The sequence below is a fragment of the Ascaphus truei genome, chromosome 2, assembly GCF_040206685.1.
Source record: "Ascaphus truei isolate aAscTru1 chromosome 2, aAscTru1.hap1, whole genome shotgun sequence".
Lineage (NCBI taxonomy): Eukaryota > Metazoa > Chordata > Amphibia > Anura > Ascaphidae > Ascaphus > Ascaphus truei.
Genome location: NC_134484.1, coordinates 256,284,387 through 256,300,218, shown reverse-complemented (window position 1 = coordinate 256,300,218; position 15,832 = coordinate 256,284,387). Strand labels below are relative to the sequence as shown.

General features: G+C 39.5%; 1 protein-coding gene across 8 annotated transcripts in view; it reads right to left on the bottom strand.

Annotated features, from left to right (window-relative positions):
- The window catches only part of LOC142487239 (zona pellucida-binding protein 2-like), a 222,357-nt gene that overhangs the window by 67,490 nt on the left and 139,035 nt on the right, over positions 1 to 15,832 (bottom strand). For 2 of the 8 annotated variants that reach the window (XR_012799172.1, XM_075586155.1), the window contains exon 9: positions 1,926 to 2,076. The exons of the other annotated variants lie outside the window; for them this stretch is intronic. Coding sequence is in view for 1 of the 2 variants with exons in the window: in XM_075586155.1 (XP_075442270.1) it covers positions 1,973 to 2,076 (104 nt within the window). In the remaining variant the exon portion in view is untranslated. The remainder of the gene's footprint in view (positions 1 to 1,925; positions 2,077 to 15,832) is intronic. 8 annotated transcript variants of the gene reach the window in all.

Genomic DNA, 15,832 nt, shown 5'->3' with positions numbered 1-15,832 from the left:
TTGTAAAAGTCATAGTTTTCGATAAAATACTGATACATTTGAACAACTGTTGCCATCTTATCCTCTGTTGCATTAATCGCGGCCCATATCAAATACACGTAACTTCTGTCGGGTTTTTGGAAAGCGGGCTGCACTTGAACACTCATGGCGGGCGGGTCTCTGGAGAATACTGTAACCGAAACTGGTCTTTGTCTTTCTTTAATATGAAAAGCCTAAATTGATACATTTTTGCAACCTCTTCCTTCAGTCTCAAGGCCAAGTTACAATAGCACACTGTGGTATCTTTTTTAAACGAAACACCTGCAAGTCGACACATTACTGAAGCGCATGCGCATTAAAATTTCCTGAATATCTGCCATCTGGCGGACACGCGAAGAATTGCAACCTATTAAATCCAAACCATTCTCAATAAACGCATCAACCGCGCGTCAGCCGCGCATGACCCGTGGCTGGGAATGCAAAATTAACGCGGCATGCGCCAGGTGAAGAGCGTCGCATTCCAGGAAAAAGCCAGGGAAAAAACGGCGATTTGTTAGAATAAAAGCTGCCGTAGCAGTACAAATGTTAGGACACTTGCTACAATTATGGTATCAGTATGAGTGAGCCCCTAATTCACTCAGCTATATTTAACTTTGAATATGATTACAACAAGGCCTGCTTGCACACATCGTTGCCTTTAGTTTTGCACTCTATATATAATATATATATAATCAGAATGAACAGTACAGGCCTTCATGGCTGCAAAGAGGCCTTGTTTGCTGTTAAATACAACTTCTACACAGCTGACTCAATTAGGCCCTCAAACGTACTCACCCAGTAATGTTATAAACTTTAATGAACTGTTAAGATAATTACAACAAGGCCTGTTTGCACACAACAAGGCCTTCAATGTAGCAATATATTATATATCTATATATATATATATCTATATATATCTAGCAACTGTAAATATTACTGTATGTTCATTTGCATGTCTTATATATACACACACACACAAACAGAGAGAGTCAAAGAGGGAGAGAGAGAAACAGAGAGAGAAACAGAGAGAGAAACAGAGAGAGAGAGAGAAAAACAGAAAAAGAGACAAAGAGAGAGATGTGTGTGTATGGTTAATTTTAGCTAAGTGTAAGTAGAAATCCATCATAGCACTGTAGATGATTTCACACACATTATATTGTAATTAAAAGAGTAAACTTGTTTTGCACATTTTGATTGCCTAAGCCGAAAGTAAAGTTTCGATTCCTGTGAAAAGAGAGTATCTTAGACAAAGAATCTCAGCCAATTATTGTAACAAATTTCTTGTGGGAGAAAACCTAGGCGTATAACTGTTAGGTTGTATTATAACCTTGGAACAAACCGCGAAGATAACATGTAACTATTCACACATTCAGCAGACATTCGTATGTGTTCAACTTAGACACTGTACACTTGAAGAGAGAAGAAATGGCAGGAGCTTCCACATTGCACAGCCATCCACGTAAATCATACAAATTTTTGATTTATGAAGCAATCGAGTCAACGCCACAGAAAAAGGCAACCGTGGGGGAAATCTATGACTTGATCCAAAACAAATATCCAAACCACCAAGAAACAGCCAATCAAAGAAATGTTAAAACTTTGTACGTTTCACTTTATCCGCAAATGAATGTTTTGAGCGTGTCCCTCATCGTCAAGCTCAACGATACGGCTGCTGGCAGGTTGCTGCATCATTTAAACTTACCATGGAACATATCTGCTGTTAAATAGCATATTTTTGCCTAATGCCAGTTACATAGAAGCCTCACAGACTGTCGCGTCTACTGATATACCTGCACCGTCCATTCCTCTCGACGAGATGCAAGATGGACATAACTACTATGATATGTTTCAAAACTTATATGGCCAATACGAATGTGGAGGTGAAAACAACCAACAACTGTACGTACCTCCTGATGTCTTGTTTCAAGAAGCCAAGAAGATCCATATGACGGCCTCACGGAGATGTGTCTGAATCAGGATTCAACGGTTGGCTCAACCATGGATGATACTGTTGTGCCTTCCTGGAGCGATTTGTTGCAGCCAAATCAGTTTTGACTTCTACAATAATGGTAAATACACATTCCGTTATGCCTTGACTCAAATTATATGTCACAAATATTATAACATAATCTGCATAATATACACAATTTATTAGCCAAATGAGTGGATACAGCTTAACATTGCAGACAGCCTTACATGTAGCGTGCACAAAGACATTATTTCCTATAACAATATACTACATGATGAACCATTAGTACACATTGGTGACGGAGTCCTAAATCATAGATTATTATCGCTTTTAAAGTATCATTTCAACATGTTACTGTCAGGGTTCTGCTCGCCACAAACCAGTGTCGGACCGCGAGGCTGAGGTGGGGTTGTAAAAGCACCGACCTGAGACCGCGCAGGCTGATCCGGATTGCGCAGTTCGTTGTCATACGTAGCAGGATCAGGAAAGGAGAAGACAGCGTCGTCGTTGTACAAGCCAGGGTCAGGACAGGAGATATCAGGATAAACATTGTTCAGGCAAGAGTTCGGCAACAGGTAGTCAGGAGAGCCCCGCTTCAGCTTAGGAGCGTGGGGTTGGCCTCTGCGCGAGCGACGACCATGGCCCATGGTACTGGTCACAGGAGATGGTAGGCAGACCAGAATAGCACACCGCTTTGCTGCACGGGTGCACCAGTGCTACAGCGCAAGAGTCCTGAGCGGCTGGGGAATCCTCTGTAACAGCGCAGGAACCAGGACACGGCCTCTCTAGATTAGGAAAGAGTAGGCCCCAGGAACCAGGAAGCTGAAGATCCACAGGGAAACCTCCGCTACAGTGCAGGAATCAGGAAACTGAAGGGCGCGGGGGATACCTTTGCCTCAGTGCAGGAAAGCAGGAAGCTGAAGACATAGGGGATACCTTTGCTTCAGCGCAGGAGAACAAGCGGGAGCTTGAAGGAAGCTGAAGGACGCAGGGCGGAACCTCCGTATCAGCATAGGAGAACAAGCGGCTTGAAGGGAGCTGAAGGACGCAGGGCGGAACCTGGTATCAGCATAGGAGAACAAGCGGCTTGAAGGAAGCTGAAGGAATGTTTAGCATTCAACATATAAAAACAAAGTGTCGCCCACATATGACGTGGGAACGTGGTCATGTCCAAAGGCGTCCTTAAAGAGGTTACTGATGCAAGGCCCACCCCCAACCGACGTGCGCGCATGAAACAGTATTGGCTGTGCCCGTACCTTATTGTTACGGTCAGTGTGTCATGCGCGCGCGTCGGTGGGGCGGTGCGTGCACAGCGCTGCAGGCCAATGTTCATTCAGTGGGAGGGGTGTTTGCGTGCATTTCACGGTGCCTTAACATGACGTCACATGTATTTTGTTCGCTCATTGGCTGATCATCCGTTTTGGCCGTGGGCACACGTCCGTTTACAAAGTTTAGATGTGTACGTGTGTAGAAGTGAATTTGCTTCGCTTCCATATCATAACTTTCAGCCATGATATGCATACTGCTAGCAGCACCATGGAGGGACATGTATTGAACGCACAGCGTACACATCGTTTTGCGCATGCGCTAAGACTTAGTCAACACATTCGTGACGTGCGCGCGCAACAGAGGTTGTGCGCGCACATCATTATGTATGCAGGCACCGGAACAAACATATCAGTAGTAATGCCAGCAACGCCATTTGAAAAATTAGATAGTTCTGTATCTTTAGTTTTATCCTTGCAGTTTAAACATATACGTAACTTATGCGTGAATATCCACAATCATATAGAGATGTGTTAAGTGTTGTCATGCTGAAACATAGATAAATGTGCCATCTTTGAACATCATGTGTTTGCTGTATTTCACAGATGTCGAGGATGAATACATGGGACCCATGTATGATTTCAGATGGACAATCGTTATATTAGATGATTGTGACGACTAGCGAACAACTATTATAATAAATATGTAACAATGCTTGCAATGATTGGTGCGCAGATTAACAATCACTACATAATGTTATCCTATTGTGCAAATATTTACTATGCACTTAATTATCATAATGATGTTGCTAAGCACTGAGGATAGATCTTATATTCATAAATTTTAAATTTCTACTAACATTATATGTATTGTCATGTGATATATGCTACCCACATTATCACTCAGCAAACACATTAATCTACTATATATTATATTCTCACGTGTGACAAAAACAATAGGGAGGTGATAGAAACTTTTTAGTCGTGTGAATGTTATATTATCACCTAGGTTGTAGTGGTAACCTAACATGCATGAGCTAATGAATGTTAGGTACAGATCATTACACCATGAACATTTGTGTGTACATTTAATTCACACGAGTAACTATAGTTTAGTGTTATTAGTAAACGTTCAACACATTCATAGCTAAGTGAAGCTGATGATAAAAACAACATTATTATGTAGGTTTATATTATTTCTGGTAGAAATACATGCATCACACAAAAACTAAAACACACACACACTATGTTGCTGAAATGTGTGCGTATGTAAATGTCTAATTCATTTATGTTCATATGTTGACAGTAGAGAATATGGAATTACCCAGTATACCGAGGCTGCTAACAGGTAGTGCACACACTTTATGGCAACTTGATTGAAGAGAGACCCAGCAATGATTAATGAAACAATAAGCCTCCGGCATTGAAAACAGGGAGTTGGGTAATAGTAAGCCGGATAGAGGTACAGGGGGACACCTCCCTAAGGGGCGCCCCCAAGTAAATCACAGCCCGGCACTAACCGCCTCAATAATCTCCCTGAAATACCGCGTGGAGGTTAGGAGTACTCACGAAAAAGCCGTCCCTGTTGGTGCAGGGAATTCTGCAGCGGCTTCCTCCTCTGGTGTAGCTGGCGTCAGCGTGCTCCTCCGGAAATGATGACACAGGAAGAAGGGGGTAGGATGGTCCGTGGTTCACAGCAACTTCAGCAGCCAACGCATGGATGTCTAAAAAAACTTTATTGATCGCTAGCAGCAAACATCAGGCAACCACTCTAACATGTTTCGTCCAGGCTATGGACTTTTTCAAAGAGTGCTGATAGTGTATGGCAGCCAAATAGATATAGGGAGTGGTGAGTGTATGCCACCAATAGAAACAGGGAACATATTTAAACCTCACCTGTGGTAGATTAATCATTAAAGTGGATAACTATCCCCCAACAATCCCCATAGCAATGGCTGCACAACAAGGTATTTACAACATACACATGAAAAATCTTAAAAACAAAACAGAACATATAATGGATAAATTTAAAAACACAACTACTGATGTTTTAAGTTACCAGCATCATTATTATTACTGTATATAAAGCTATATCAATTAATGGAAGTATACAGATGTATAACAAAGGATTTCATATATCTAGTACTTATAAAATCTTTTCAGTACTTATAAAGCATTTTCAGTATCAAGATTCACTTTAAAGGGATATAAACATTTTATCAATTTATTCACATAATTCATATCCATGAATACAGTGGCAACCGCATGACAGACAGTAACTTAATATGTCACCTCCCAGATCACAATGTAATTGGGTGAACACTGTGAACCCACCCCAAAACTTAGCCATTACCCCATCAGGAAGTGTTTCAGTTCCCACTCCTGATTGATGCCGGCCGGATGGAGTGTGTTCAGAGTGTACACCCAATACATTTCCTGTTTATTTAATACCCCCTCTCTATGGCCTCCTCTAGCGTTACAAGGGATATGTTCAATTGCCATATAGGAAAAGTTGGCTATTCCCCCTTTAGGGCATCTGGAGAAGTGTCTGGGAACTGGATGAGATACATCATTTTTTTTAATAAGCCTGACATGCTCGGCAATGCGGGTCTTGACTGGCCGAATGGTTCGTCCCACATACAATTTTTTGCAACCACATCTCAAAAGATAAATGGTGTAGGATGTATTACAATTCAAAAATTCTTTAATAAAATATTTTTTTCCATTGATGTCAGTTTGGACAAATTTTGTACTATGAACATATTTACACATGGAACAATTTCCACATGCATAAAAACCTTTAGGAATACTACCAATTCTTTTAAGATCAGTTTTAGTTTGAAAGTGACTTGGCGAGAGGTGTGATGCTAGTGTCTTAGCCCTACGGAATGAAAATTTTGGTCCCTTCAAGGTAAACTCAGCAATATCCTTATCAAGGCACAGGGTGTGCCAATGTTTATGCACAATGTCGCATATAAGCTTGGATTGGCGACTATAAGTCGTGATGAATAATGGACTCATATCACTATACTTGCTCTTAGATTGTATGTACCCCTTATGATGTTTGTCTTTTTTCTTTTTATCGAGGATTCCAGGGCGATCCAAAGTCATAGCGTACTCGTATGCTGTCTGGATATCTGTATATTTGTAACCCCTGGCTTGGAATCTCTCAAATAGTGCTTGTGACTGCAAAGAGAAATTCTCGTCATCAGAACATATCCGTCTCAACCTTACAAATTGGGCCCTCGGAATACTTTTGATTAAAGATTGTGGATGACAACTTTTGGCTGACAGTAGTGTGTTTCGGGAGTTTGGCTTGCGAAATATGTCAGTTTGGATTAGCATGTCATGGTCTATGTAAAGGAGCAGGTCCAGATAATTGATGCAATTTATATTTTGTTCATAAGTGAATTTGATATTAACATTATTGATATTAAGTGTGTTTATAAATGCTACAAGTGATGATTCATCGCCGTCCCATATAATAATGAGATCGTCGATGAATCTTTTATAGTAAATAATTTGTGAACGATAAGAATTATTACTGTGATATATATATTGTGCTTCCCATAACCCCATGAATAAGTTTGCATATGATGGTGCAAAACTTGTGCCCATTGCAGTGCCTAATAATTGTAAATAAAAACGTGAATCAAATAAGAAATAATTGTGAGTTAATAAAAATTTAATAGATTCTAATAGAAAAGTGCAAAGTGAAGTGGACAGATGTGATAAATTTAAAAAGTGCGTGATAGCTAATAACCCGTGATCGTGATTAATGATGGAATACAGAGAGATCACGTCAAGGGTGACCCATCTGTATTCTTTTTTCCAGACCAGATCCTTTACATCTACCATGAGGTCCGTGGAATCCTTAATGAATGACGGTAATGCCAGTACCAATGGTTTGAGATAAGAGTCCACATACCGCGATAACCCATCTCCCAAAGATCCAATACCTGCCACTATAGGACGACCAGGAGGGTCGACCAGTGACTTATGGATCTTTGGGAGATGGTGGAATACCGGAATCACGGGATGTGGACTTCTCAAATGTTTATATTCCTTTAAAGTGAATCTTGATACTGAAAATGCTTTATAAGTACTGAAAAGATTTTATAAGTACTAGATATATGAAATCCTTTGTTATACATCTGTATACTTCCATTAATTGATATAGCTTTATATACAGTAATAATAATGATGCTGGTAACTTAAAACATCAGTAGTTGTGTTTTTAAATTTATCCATTATATGTTCTGTTTTGTTTTTAAGATTTTTCATGTGTATGTTGTAAATACCTTGTTGTGCAGCCATTGCTATGGGGATTGTTGGGGGATAGTTATCCACTTTAATGATTAATCTACCACAGGTGAGGTTTAAATATGTTCCCTGTTTCTATTGGTGGCATACACTCACCACTCCCTATATCTATTTGGCTGCCATACACTATCAGCACTCTTTGAAAAAGTCCATAGCCTGGACGAAACATGTTAGAGTGGTTGCCTGATGTTTGCTGCTAGCGATCAATAAAGTTTTTTTAGACATCCATGCGTTGGCTGCTGAAGTTGCTGTGAACCACGGACCATCCTACCCCCTTCTTCCTGTGTCATCATTTCCGGAGGAGCACGCTGACGCCAGCTACACCAGAGGAGGAAGCCGCTGCAGAATTCCCTGCACCAACAGGGACGGCTTTTTCGTGAGTACTCCTAACCTCCACGCGGTATTTCAGGGAGATTATTGAGGCGGTTAGTGCCGGGCTGTGATTTACTTGGGGGCGCCCCTTAGGGAGGTGTCCCCCTGTACCTCTATCCGGCTTACTATTACCCAACTCCCTGTTTTCAATGCCGGAGGCTTATTGTTTCATTAATCATTGCTGGGTCTCTCTTCAATCAAGTTGCCATAAAGTGTGTGCACTACCTGTTAGCAGCCTCGGTATACTGGGTAATTCCATATTCTCTAGCAATCTATTTCTACCTGATGGCTCACGGGCAAGTGAATAAGTGAATAAGTAAATTGTATATGCTTATTTGGACTATCCTGGAAAATTCCAAAATATAAAGGACATTATTTACTCAAGAATTTAAGGATTACTGTTTTTTGCACTTAGGCTTCAGCCAACGCATGAGAGTTTTTAACAAGATATTAATAAATAATTTTTATTTTTAATTCAATACTATTATATTGTTTTTTTGCCATGGAAGATATTGATGTTGAATCAGAGGATACAAATGTGGATACATATGTCAATGCATGCGGGGATAATGCCAAACGTTCAAAAAAAGCTGCCCACTTGTTTAATGAAAGTACTGAGGTTATATGTGAGGAGCCTTCAGACCTCACACATTACTTTGTAAAGCTAGAAAGACTGTTGGTGTTGAATATACGCCTATGGTGGGACATCACCTCATTGAACAACTATATTAGATGTAAAAGAATACCACGAGGTTTGCGAATAAAAAAGACACCAACATTTGGCTTTACCAATATGCAATTTGAGCAGGACTGGACTGATACTCTAAACCAATGTTCTTTAAAGCTAATGGAACTAATCATTCAGCAGAAGTCAAAAGAAAAGGAGCAATTAATGTTGGAAATAAACCTTTTGAGGAACAACTTGAAGCCATTTATTAAAATGGATCAATTTATAAAAAACGACAAAACCCTGCTGACTAATATTGAGACCATAGAGGACACAATAAGTGACAAAAAACACAGCAAGTTCGAACGAGACCGTGTAGATTATATAAAAGGACAAATTTATTGTTGGCAGAAACCTCAAACAAGAGAGAATGTGGGATCCAATACAGCAAGGGGGTTTAAACCTCAATCCAAAGGATGGTCTAAAAGCAACCCTAATAAGTCTATCTTAAAGGGAAGATCAGCTGACAACTCAGGTGCGGAGTCAGACTACTCAGAGTGCGAATTGAGATCTCACTCTGTATCTTTTGAAGGTTCTACTGAGAGTATACGAGATAACCATGGGAGATCTAGGAGCGACAGCAGGTCATCCATCACATCTAATGGGGCCAGATCAAAAAATCAGGAACAGGCTCCCTCTTCGTCTTCTTTTTTATCCACAGGAACACGATCACGCCGCGAACCAGACGATCGCGGAGAAAACGTGGAAACTCGCGGGAGACCAAAAAGAAAGAAGTACACATAGATGAGAGTGATAATAACGTCATTAATCTCTCAGGAGTGGAACTCTCCCATGCACAATTATCTCTACTAAATAAGGGACTGGGTTTTGCCCCGGTTCAGGACTTCCACTTGTTCCAGACTGTGATTGACCTCCAAAGGTTTACTCGCAAATTATCCTTAAAAAAGTTTTTTATATCAAGAGGACATTTTCAAACTAATAACTTGTCTGACTCTGATAATGATGTTGTATTACCCAATACTGATGATGAACTACCTAATATTGTTACTAATGATGCATTAACTAATATTTCTCTTGATACCTTTCAGGAAACCTGTGTATTATCAGACTTGGACGCATTACTTGAGCAGCAAGGCGAAGAAATCAATGCTTTCTCCCAACCTTTCTTTGGCACCCACTCCTCAGGATTTAAAAAGAAGTCTATCTTCTGCCCCAATGCCAATAGGGGGCCTTTCATTACGGCATTTGAAAGGTTGGTAGAAAGAGACCTTCAAATTTTATCTAAAGGTTTCTCCTGCTCATCTATGCATGCCAATAACCTGACATACACGGAGATTCATGAACTAGACACCTTGAAGCATAACAAAGACATCATGTTTAGAAATGCTGATAAAGGTGGAGCCCTTGTGGTTTTATCCACCCTACAATACAAACAGGAGGCATTACGGCAGCTAGGGAATCCGGATCAGTATAAACTTCTTAAAAAGGATCCAACACAGGACTTTATTAGTCAACTAGATGAAATTATTGAATTTGGAAAGATACTTTGTACATTAGACAAACATGAGATTGAATTTTTGAGAAGTCCACATCCCGTGATTCCGGTATTCCACCATCTCCCAAAGATCCATAAGTCACTGGTCGACCCTCCTGGTCGTCCTATAGTGGCAGGTATTGGATCTTTGGGAGATGGGTTATCGCGGTATGTGGACTCTTATCTCAAACCATTGGTACTGGCATTACCGTCATTCATTAAGGATTCCACGGACCTCATGGTAGATGTAAAGGATCTGGTCTGGAAAAAAGAATACAGATGGGTCACCCTTGACGTGATCTCTCTGTATTCCATCATTAATCACGATCACGGGTTATTAGCTATCACGCACTTTTTAAATTTATCACATCTGTCCACTTCACTTTGCACTTTTCTATTAGAATCTATTAAATTTTTATTAACTCACAATTATTTCTTATTTGATTCACGTTTTTATTTACAATTATTAGGCACTGCAATGGGCACAAGTTTTGCACCATCATATGCAAACTTATTCATGGGGTTATGGGAAGCACAATATATATATCACAGTAATAATTCTTATCGTTCACAAATTATTTACTATAAAAGATTCATCGACGATCTCATTATTATATGGGACGGCGATGAATCATCACTTGTAGCATTTATAAACACACTTAATATCAATAATGTTAATATCAAATTCACTTATGAACAAAATATAAATTGCATCAATTATCTGGACCTGCTCCTTTACATAGACCATGACATGCTAATCCAAACTGACATATTTCGCAAGCCAAACTCCCGAAACACACTACTGTCAGCCAAAAGTTGTCATCCACAATCTTTAATCAAAAGTATTCCGAGGGCCCAATTTGTAAGGTTGAGACGGATATGTTCTGATGACGAGAATTTCTCTTTGCAGTCACAAGCACTATTTGAGAGATTCCAAGCCAGGGGTTACAAATATACAGATATCCAGACAGCATACGAGTACGCTATGACTTTGGATCGCCCTGGAATCCTCGATAAAAAGAAAAAAGACAAACATCATAAGGGGTACATACAATCTAAGAGCAAGTATAGTGATATGAGTCCATTATTCATCACGACTTATAGTCGCCAATCCAAGCTTATATGCGACATTGTGCATAAACATTGGCACACCCTGTGCCTTGATAAGGATATTGCTGAGTTTACCTTGAAGGGACCAAAATTTTCATTCCGTAGGGCTAAGACACTAGCATCACACCTCTCGCCAAGTCACTTTCAAACTAAAACTGATCTTAAAAGAATTGGTAGTATTCCTAAAGGTTTTTATGCATGTGGAAATTGTTCCATGTGTAAATATGTTCATAGTACAAAATTTGTCCAAACTGACATCAATGGAAAAAAATATTTTATTAAAGAATTTTTGAATTGTAATACATCCTACACCATTTATCTTTTGAGATGTGGTTGCAAAAAATTGTATGTGGGACGAACCATTCGGCCAGTCAAGACCCGCATTGCCGAGCATGTCAGGCTTATTAAAAAAAATGATGTATCTCATCCAGTTCCCAGACACTTCTCCAGATGCCCTAAAGGGGGAATAGCCAACTTTTCCTATATGGCAATTGAACATATCCCTTGTAACGCTAGAGGAGGCCATAGAGAGGGGGTATTAAATAAACAGGAAATGTATTGGGTGTACACTCTGAACACACTCCATCCGGCCGGCATCAATCAGGAGTGGGAACTGAAACACTTCCTGATGGGGTAATGGCTAAGTTTTGGGGTGGGTTCACAGTGTTCACCCAATTACATTGTGATCTGGGAGGTGACATATTAAGTTACTGTCTGTCATGCGGTTGCCACTGTATTCATGGATATGAATTATGTGAATAAATTGATAAAATGTTTATATCCCTTTAAAGTGAATCTTGATACTGAAAATGCTTTATAAGTACTGAAAAGATTTTATAAGTACTAGATATATGAAATCCTTTGTTATACATCTGTATACTTCCATTAATTGATATAGCTTTATATACAGTAATAATAATGATGCTGGTAACTTAAAACATCAGTAGTTGTGTTTTTAAATTTATCCATTATATGTTCTGTTTTGTTTTTAAGATTTTTCATGTGTATGTTGTAAATACCTTGTTGTGCAGCCATTGCTATGGGGATTGTTGGGGGATAGTTATCCACTTTAATGATTAATCTACCACAGGTGAGGTTTAAATATGTTCCCTGTTTCTATTGGTGGCATACACTCACCACTCCCTATATCTATTTGGCTGCCATACACTATCAGCACTCTTTGAAAAAGTCCATAGCCTGGACGAAACATGTTAGAGTGGTTGCCTGATGTTTGCTGCTAGCGATCAATAAAGTTTTTTTAGACATCCATGCGTTGGCTGCTGAAGTTGCTGTGAACCACGGACCATCCTACCCCCTTCTTCATATGTTGACAGTAGTTATAAAGGATCATGATCATTATGAATAACTAACGTGAATGAAATAAAAAATTTATTAACTATATTGTCATTGTGTTGAATGATTTAGGAAAAGTTGAGAATCCAAAGAACTGTGCTTTGGAATGGTGTTAACATTTTGACAAATGTTAGATGTACGTCAAATCAACACACATCTTTCACTTATACATACACATGTGACAATGTAGTAATCAACATGAAGATGAAGGGAGAGAATTAATAATCACACACATTGCAATGTTAATGATGTTTACCACATTTGGGTCATTTCATACAAACATGCATTGAGCAGTCCTTGGAGTGATGTTGAAAAACAGAAATAAACCGTGCGCAACTACTTAACCTCTAGAAATGTAAGTAAAGTGCAATACCTATACCCTTTTAATTGTGAAGCCCAAAATCAGGGTCACAACAAACCACAGTGAAATTCAAAATAAAATAAATTACACAACCGTGTGTTCAGTGAAGATGGCGTCTGCTGCTATAATAATAGGGGGTGGCTCAGCACCCCCTAACACACTACAGAAATGGAAACAAAAAACAGCGCACAACGCAAATAGTGAAGTAGGTATTACAAGTGTGTATTGAATATAACTATATATAAACTGCGTACATCAAGTATGATTTATGTAAGCATTGAGTGTGTAATCACACTGGTTACCACTCGATGTTGTTGGTGTGGAATTGGTGTAGTCTCAGCGGGCACTCTCAGCAGCAACTGTATACCAGGACTCTGGCTAGGATATCCCTCTCATGCTGACGTCATCTCCATAGGGATTCGCCCTTCAAGACAGCTATGCTCCGTTCCTGATGGTAGCCTCCGGAGGTACTTCAAGGGGTTTAGTAGTGTCCACAGGTGGCTGTTAGGGCTCCCTGTTCGAAACCGCCACGCAAATTGGAAAGTCTGTTTGTGGCAGGCTTCACCGCGGCTCGACACAGTGCTGCTTCATTCCGGGACGCCACGTGATGACGTCACTGTGTCCGCGACCCTTCGATCCGTCGGCAAGAATGTAAACAGTCTCTCACAGGATAAAAGTTCCACACAGTGTTGTAGATAATAAAATCAATACTCTAAAACACATAGATCATGGATAAGGTTCTTCCAACGCGTTTCGTAGTAATAACTACTTCTTCAGGGAATAATTTAAACATTTCCCAGAGGTCTAAATATACCTCTCAAACGAACCCCATTGGCTAATCAATCAGTAATGAATTAATTCCACCTCTGGGTAATTCGCTTAGTCATACTGACTGGGGAAATTGTGAGCACTTTTTCTTAAAACAACAACTTTATTAACAACTCTGTTAAAATTACATACTAATAAAAATTAATAAAGACACTTTAAAAATGTTACATAAATACATGAGAAGCTCTGTAATAGAAGAAACACACTATTATTAAAATAATATGGGCAAGTAAAGATCAAAATATATATTAGGAAGAGCGGAGATAAAGTGCAATGGTGGAATACAGCAAGGAAGTGAAAAGGGCTAGAATACTCAATAAAGTGCCCAAATATCAACATCCTCGTTTAACCCTTTCGGGGACATGGTATCTAATTTATGTATCCAATATGTCTCTCTTGCAGACAATATTTTCACTCTATCTCCTCCTCTCCTATTGACTGGAATATGTTGAATCCCCTTTAAAGTAAGATTAGAGGGATCCTTGTTATGGTGGGTCAGAAAGTGCCTAGACACGCTATGTTTCTCAAAACCATTTTTAATGTTTCTAACGTGTTCTTGGATTCTGACTTTGAGGCTGCGTTTGGTCCTACCTACATATTGGTAGGTTTCAGTCTAAGATTACTAATGAAATTTTTAACATTGATGATTTTATTCTTTGCACCACCACACATATTGTATATTTATTGGAGTGTGCATGTGGTTACCAATATGTAGGTAGGACCAAACGCAGCCTCAAAGTCAGAATCCAAGAACACGTTAGAAACATTAAAAATGGTTTTGAGAAACATAGCGTGTCTAGGCACTTTCTGACCCACCATAACAAGGATCCCTCTAATCTTACTTTTAAGGGGATTCAACATATTCCAGTCAATAGGAGAGGAGGAGATAGAGTGAAAATATTGTCTGCAAGAGAGACATATTGGATACATAAATTAGATACCATGTCCCCGAAAGGGTTAAACGAGGATGTTGATATTTGGGCACTTTATTGAGTATTCTAGCCCTTTTCACTTCCTTGCTGTATTCCACCATTGCACTTTATCTCCGCTCTTCCTAATATATATTTTGATCTTTACTTGCCCATATTATTTTAATAATAGTGTGTTTCTTCTATTACAGAGCTTCTCATGTATTTATGTAACATTTTTAAAGTGTCTTTATTAATTTTTATTAGTATGTAATTTTAACAGAGTTGTTAATAAAGTTGTTGTTTTAAGAAAAAGTGCTCACAATTTCCCCAGTCAGTATGACTAAGCGAATTACCCAGAGGTGGAATTAATTCATTACTGATTGATTAGCCAATGGGGTTCGTTTGAGAGGTATATTTAGACCTCTGGGAAATGTTTAAATTATTCCCTGAAGAAGTAGTTATTACTACGAAACGCGTTGGAAGAACCTTATCCATGATCTATGTGTTTTAGAGTATTGATTTTATTATCTACAACACTGTGTGGAACTTTTATCCTGTGAGAGACTGTTTACATTCTTGCCGACGGATCGAAGGGTCGCGGACACAGTGACGTCATCACGTGGCGTCCCGGAATGAAGCAGCACTGTGTCGAGCCGCGGTGAAGCCTGCCACAAACAGACTTTCCAATTTGCGTGGCGGTTTCGAACAGGGAGCCCTAACAGCCACCTGTGGACACTACTAAACCCCTTGAAGTACCTCCGGAGGCTACCATCAGGAACGGAGCATAGCTGTCTTGAAGGGCGAATCCCTATGGAGATGACGTCAGCATGAGAGGGATATCCTAGCCAGAGTCCTGGTATACAGTTGCTGCTGAGAGTGCCCGCTGAGACTACACCAATTCCACACCAACAACATCGAGTGGTAACCAGTGTGATTACACACTCAATGCTTACATAAATCATACTTGATGTACGCAGTTTATATATAGTTATATTCAATACACACTTGTAATACCTACTTCACTATTTGCGTTGTGCGCTGTTTTTTGTTTCCATTCTTGGAGTGATATACCTTGAAAAAGAAAACATGAATGAATATAA